Raw genomic sequence first — 7128 nt, forward strand, 5'->3', positions numbered from 1 at the left:
CATAGTGAAGAACTGTAAAAAAAAAAAATACTTAGTAATAATAGTAATTAGTAGTCATTAATTTGTTTTCATTTTTCATATCAAATACCCAAAGTGGCATATGTGGTGCTTCAAAAATGGTTTTAACAGTTCATTTGCAAGGTGAAAATTGTACAAATACTGATCAATAATGAAGTGTAATATTTGGGAAAGATATGTAAAAAGCTGCAGTATGTACAGATTGAGGTAAAACTAATGTGATGCATATGATTTAAATGAAATTAAATGAAAAAGAAAATGTTTTTATGAAGCAATGATGTAATATCGAAAGAAAAATATAAACCAAAAACAAAGAAATCATTGTAACAATGCAGGCCATATGTAAAATATTGAAATATTTTTCACTGTACATAAGAGACATGTTCAGAATTATTTACAACAAAACAGAAAATGAAGAAATAAGTGCAACATCATCTAATTACAAACACACAGACAAAACTGTACAAGTTAAAAATTGCATTGCTCACATCAGGAAATAATATCTGTCAACACAAAGGTTGGAATCATTCTGTGGGATACAAGTACATACTTTTATATCATTGAAATTTGTTATTGACATATTTACAGATCAGTTGTGTAAATGTGTCTTTAAAGCTGTATTTACAACCAAATTGACACCATGTCTGAATGTCATCAAGTCATTGTTTAGTTTTTTGAAGTATAAAAAGTATTATGAAATGTTATGAGAAAAAAAATCACATTTTTTGTTTCTCCTACAAATGGATGTCTCAAAACGTTCCACAGCTTAATTGTGTCAAAACAGAAATTCTTTTTATTGGCCCAGATTCTGTTATGCAAATAACTATAACAGTTTAATGGCCCTGCTTTCCCCAAATGTTAAACCCAGTATGAAAAATCTTTGGATTACTTTTTGTGATTACCTGTTTTCTAACCAAGGAATTAATGAACTAAGGAACATTGCATGAACCAGAATCTTCCTTATCCTTCCTTTATCATGTCACACTTAGTTCAGCTGCTCAAGCAAATCTTCTCTATCTTGACGCCAGCAGGTGCAGAACTCTGCAGAAACCTAACATAAATCACACATTGCACCAGTTTTTGTCTCTCTGCACTGGATCCCTGTCTCTTGAATGACTGATTTCGAAACTTTACCTTTGACAATCAAGGCATTACATGATCAGGCACGTCGGTATGGGAGAAGCCTCAGTTCCTCACAGCAGGGACGTTTGGATGCTGTTTCAAAGTCAATGCTGAAAACTACAAAGGTGATTATGCAAAGTCTCAGAGTAGCCAAATCAGTGCATATCTCATCTTGAAACCTACTTGTTCTTTGTCTTGGTTTTATAACCTTTTCGTATTTATATATTGTCTTCTCTGTCTCCTCTGTCTCCTTATTTCCCTTTTCCTTCTTCCTGTAAAGCACTTTGTAACTTCTGTATTGAAAAGTGCTATGTAATAAAGTTTGCTTTCTATCTTTTGCATCTTAGATATGCTCAAAAAACACCAGTATACTGGTTTTCCAAGGGGCTGGAGTTGTGAATAAGTGCAGACAGAAGTTGTGTGTGAAGATCAGGATTCATCCCACACACTCAATCACAGTTTTTTTTATCTACAATGTCATTTTCTCTTTCAAGGTCCATTGAGGATGCCTATGTGGATCCAGCTGGTGATACAAAAAGTTTCTCTCAATGTCCAGTCCACATGTGTGGCAAGCCTCAGAGATGAAGAGTCAGTCAGTGAAGTCTGAAGTGTTATAAGTGAATCAAGGACGGTATCCCCAAAGAGCAGGGTTACTGTACGGAGAGTAGGGGCAGTTGTTATGACAGACACACGTGTGGATCATCATCACAGCTCGCGGTAGCAGTCTGCCGGTGGGGCAGCGGAAGGTCACCTCAGCAGTGGTGGTTTGGTAAGGCATGCAGCAGCGGGAGTCAGTACACTGTCCACAGTACCGGAGCTTGTAGGCACGAGTGCTGTAGCAGCCCTGGTGAACGAGTCGAATGGGCCCCGGTGACGTGTAGCTGGCCTTGCACTGTCCCTGCCGTCCCCACTGGGAAAACAACATGCACACACACGCACAGACAAAGATGCATGTTAATGGAGAAAATGTCTAGATGTCTAGGTCAAAGCTAGGCTTCAATTGTTTGAATAGTTATTTTTTTAGACGTCTAAGAAGATTTCAGTGGCAATATTTTATTGTGAAGTAGGTGCAAACTACATTTTAAAATATAGTCATTAAAATGCTGTTAAAGTTTACAGTTATATATGTTACCAATGTATTATTATTATTGTTGTTATTAAATTCTCACCCAGATTTAGCCCACTTTTTAAATAGACTCCATAATGTCTTTTGACCTGCAACATCAATGCTTTACTAAGAGTACAGGTGTAGTAATATAAACACATCTGAGCTGCAGAGATGCTATCGAGGAAGATAGAAATTCACTGGTCAGCTTAACTAACCAGTAAGTCTGAATGGCATAGAAGAAAATCTGGTCAGAAGTGGCAATGACATATCACTAATTTCACATTTCACAGCACAACCTTCATGACTATGGAAACTCTAATTCATTTATTGCCTTTTTCACCAGGGTTCAGCAATTAAGAAAAGGTTTGCAGAGCAGATATATTAAAATGTATTTTAAATTGTACATTGTTTATATCCATGCTGTTTGCAAACTTCTTCTTTTCTGCCTTTGTTAGCAATTTGCTGGGTTTAGTGATGCATAACCATCAACAACTGTTGATCAGTGAAAAAGCATGAAACAAGCAGCAGGAATGTTTATCAGGTCACCTGCATGCTCACACATGTGCAGGCTCAAGAGTGCACACAGTAAAAACAGTGCTCCATAGCACTACTAGTGGTCAAAAACTCCACATGGTACCTTAAACTTTAAATTTGGTTGTGCACAGCAGCTCTGTGTCTGAAAAATGTTTGAAAAAGTGCATTGTTTTAACTTCACCCCAATCACATAAACATATATTTAGTATACTCCTTGTATCTAGCCATGCAGACAGTTATGTAAGTTTTGAGATATTAATCTCTGAGAGCATACTTTTTATTGTGTTGTAGTAATGACAGAAGTTTTAGAGACTAATATCTCAAAACTCCACAAAACAAAACCATTTTCTGTGATTTGAGTGAATTTAAAGCCATGACTGGAGCTTTATGGGATATTCTGTAAAGACAGAAACTGAGAATAGGCAGACAGTAGAAGCAAGACTCACCTTGGGTTTCCTTGGGGCAGGCAGGACTGTATGGCAAGGCCGCACTTTGCAAAGTCGAGTCTCCATTTGCAGCTTGCAGGAAGGATTCTGGTTAGAAACCCGTGTGGAGACCCCAGCCCCACAACTCTGGGAACAGGCACTCCATTGGGTGCTCTGCTCTATACAGGTGGGGGCAGGTGAGACCAGTTTGTTTAGAAGATGATCCCTCGGGAGGGCTGGCCAAAGCCTGTTGGGTCTCATGGCTAGAGGAAAACATAGAAATGGGATAAGAAATGAATAAACTGAACTCATTCAACTCAGTAATTCACTTCCAGTAGTGTCTCTGATCTCTGATTGTTTTTTGTTCACAAAGATTTCCAATCCAATGCTTTGAATTTTTGTAAGTATAAAAATCCAAAGTATTGGATTGGATTGGAAGCTTTTGTTCCTCCCAAAACCAACATGTATAAGTCATAATAATCAGCTGATCTTCAGGCATGACATAGCAGGTTTTGTATCCAAGAACAAAATGTTCCATTGCTGTTCTCATAACGTAGTTTGACTCAGACATTGTTTGGAATTCCACATGTTTTTTAGAGTGGCTTCATGTCCCTAACGCCCATTCTCTCTCTCTCTCTCTCTCTCTCTCTCTCTCCCTTTCTCCCTCTTTCCCTCTCCCTCTCTCCCTCTCCCCCTCTCACACACACACGTTTCCCTTTTAATGGAGTAATGCAATCTCCACATGGCTTCGTATGTTTAATTTTTGCACAGACGTGGTTGTTGTTATGAACTAGGGACCTTGGTAACTGTGCAACAAGCAAAAATGTTTTGACTTTTCCAAAGAAATGTGGGTTATATTTGGACTTTGGGAGTTTTCCTTTGGCTAGACACACCCCGCTTTAATGCAAAATGCAGCAATAAAAACTTCCAGACATGACCACCAGTGACAAAGCTCATATAAATGAAGTATTATGTTGCCATATGGACTGGTAATCACTGAGCAACAATTGTAAGTGGGGAGTCCAGTGATATATGGAGATATATGGCCAAAGTATGGCTCAGGTGTCAGAATTTAATGGAATAGTTTGTGATATTGGGAAATACACTTATTTCCTTTCATGCTGAGAGTTGGATGAGAAGATTGATACTACTCTTATCAATCTTCTCATCAAACTCTCGGCTAAAAAGTGGATATTTACTAAAATGTCAAGCTGTTCCTTTAAACTCTACTCACTGCTGCTGCTAGTATAAAATCTACTTTCAAACATAAATAAATGCCTGTATGAGAGAAATGTTTGTGTTCCTCCTTAAAGAGTTCCACCTGTGGGGTTTACCTGTGATGGCATCCTGAATGACTGTGTTCTCCAGGTTTTCACACACCCACTCCTTGCAGCACTTCCCCGGTAGCCGGATAAATTGTGGGTTGGGACAATCTGGAGTGGGAAGACGGACAGTCAGGGGACAAGCCGGCACACAGGTCACCCCTCCACCTCTGCAGTGGCAGTAGGCATCACAGGAGGGCTGAAAGGACTGGCCCTCCTGGTAAGTGATGCCATTGACTTCACAGCCCACATCCTCCTGACCTGTCGGATACACAGCACAGACACCACTTTAACTTCCTCAACCACACCTGCACCTTGGATTGAGAGGATCAGGTTGGGTGATGAGAAGGGGAGGTGGATGGATGCAGGGGGACACAGAAGGGGAAAATGAGAGAGAGGGGTGAGGACACAGGAGTGACTGTCCCTGCCAATGGTTATGTAGTTTTATGGGAAACCAGGCTTCTCTACTGAGAAACCAAGGAGTCTGTTTTCAATCCATGAGTGTTGTCTCTGCAATCTATCATGCTCAAAAGGTAGTCATTAGAGTAAAATGTGTCAACAGCAGCCCTGGAAATAGAAGTCCTGCTTGGCTGAGCAGACTCTAAACATTAACTGTCTGTTTGTGCCACTCATGCGCGCTGACTGAGGCTCTATCACACCCTTCCTGTATGTCCTCCACTCTGTCTCACCAACATAGACATGGGCCTGCTTGTTTGCTTGTTAGAAGAGGCACTTACCGACACACTCCCCAGGGCTTCCGGGGAAGCTGGCGCTGTAGTCGCACTGCAGCCCTCTCTGGATGTCGCAAGGAAACATCTCAGTGCAAGGCTCGCCTCGCTGCCGGGCACACACCTGGCAGCACCGGCAGCCATCCAGAACCAGTGGGACTCCTGTGGGACACTGAGGGACAGGACCGGGGCAAAGGCAGGGCCTGTCACACAGCTGGCACAACACCTGGAGGGACAATACACAGGAATAAGTTAGAGGAAGGCTACAGTAGAATGAGCAAAAAACAAAAGCCTCTAATATGAAGAGCATTGTTATCACCACCACAACAATTTTCACCATCTAAATGATTATCCTCTTGACCACATTTTTGTATTATGTGAAGGAGCAGAGAAAATATTACTGGTATTCTCCAAAGCTGCACGTTGGTATCCAACACTGTCAGGCCACATCACTGTTTTCAATTAGCCTACATGTATCTGATGGAGCCAAAACACAGGCCAGATCTGCTGAACCAGCCAAACCTCACTTAACCAGAGGAGAATAATCCCCTCATTGCTTTTATACAAGGAAAATGTAAACAAATACAGTCCACAACTTGTTTTTCATGCAACAAGATAATGCTACTCTACCATAAATCTACAAACATGTACACAGATTTACTGTTAATCAACTTTAAACCAAGAAGCAAGATGACAATGTGGAAGAGAAAAGTGTTTCCTTGAATTTGGTGTCTTAAGAGTTAAGAGTTTGGACACACTTTTCCATTCACTTGAATGGGAAGGTGTGTCCAAAGTTTTGACTGGTTCTGTATGTCAACATGATTTTGAGTAATCAAGTATCTTCTGGGCTGAGATGGAATTAATCAGCAACATTTGATTAATAGATTCATCATTTAAGTAATTTTTCAAGCAAATATGAAAAAAATCTTTAGTTCCAGCTTCTAAATTGTGAGGATTAGCTTCTTTTATTTGTCTTATCTGATCATAAACTAATATATTTGGGTTTGATCCAACAAAACAAGACATTAGATGATTTGATCACCTTGGACTTTAGTAAATTGTGATGAGCATTTTAAATTACATTTGACATTTGATTGACCAAATATTTTATCCACTAATCAAGAAAACAATTGGCAGATTAATTTATAAGGAAAACAGTTGTCAATTGCATTGCAGTCCTATTCATTTTAAAGATCATATTTGCATATCTTGAACACAGAGCTGTCTGTAAACTTACTTCTGCCCAGATGTGATGGCTATGATCACTCTTCCTTTCAACTCAAGACAAGCAGATGTCAACTCTCATCCAGCACAAACATGAAATAACTATCATTTATCAATACCTGACCACACTAAAACCCTGTTTCTATGATTTCTTCCACAATATTAATCAATATTCTAACAATAACAAGAGCCAAGAAAAATCACAGGAAAATAAGCTTCATTGTTTGAATCATCTCATTCAGAACTAACTACTGTAAATAAGCAGGAACAGGCCTCACCTGTGTTGCCACACACAGCAGTACAGCCAAAGCTATCACACAGTCCATGGGGGCGAAGTCAGTCTGTCTCACTAACCTGTGTGACGATGTGGTGCTAACAGTGCAGCTGTTTGCTAACTGCTCATTCTTGCGCCTGCTGACATTTATAAAGTCTGGACTCTGATGTCACGGGCTGACTACCGTGTAAACAGCCACTGGATCAGCGTCAGAAATGTTTCACATTCCTCCTCCCTGCTGCCCATTTCCACTTCCAGACACACACACACACACACACACACACCCCTTCACCTCCACTCGTCCCCCTCTTTTTCCTCTCCTCCCTCTCTTTCCAGTCTTGTGGCGTTCTAAGTTTACACAGCTTAACACGAG

The 7128-nt window shown here is 40.1% G+C and overlaps 1 protein-coding gene across 1 annotated transcript; it reads right to left on the minus strand.

Moving 5' to 3' along the window:
* Positions 1 to 359: 359 nt before the first annotated feature.
* Positions 360 to 6894, minus strand: ccn5 (cellular communication network factor 5). The gene is made up of 5 exons (XM_044352791.1): positions 6760 to 6894; positions 5267 to 5483; positions 4542 to 4790; positions 3229 to 3470; positions 360 to 2050 (listed from the first exon to the last, which is right to left on the minus strand). Exons 1-5 carry the CDS (start codon positions 6805 to 6807, stop codon positions 1763 to 1765), a joined length of 1044 nt encoding a protein of 347 aa, XP_044208726.1. The 5' UTR covers positions 6808 to 6894; the 3' UTR covers positions 360 to 1762.
* Positions 6895 to 7128: the final 234 nt, after the last annotated feature.

Source organism: Thunnus albacares, chromosome 5 (genome assembly GCF_914725855.1).
Source record: "Thunnus albacares chromosome 5, fThuAlb1.1, whole genome shotgun sequence".
Classification (NCBI taxonomy): Eukaryota; Metazoa; Chordata; class Actinopteri; order Scombriformes; family Scombridae; genus Thunnus; species Thunnus albacares.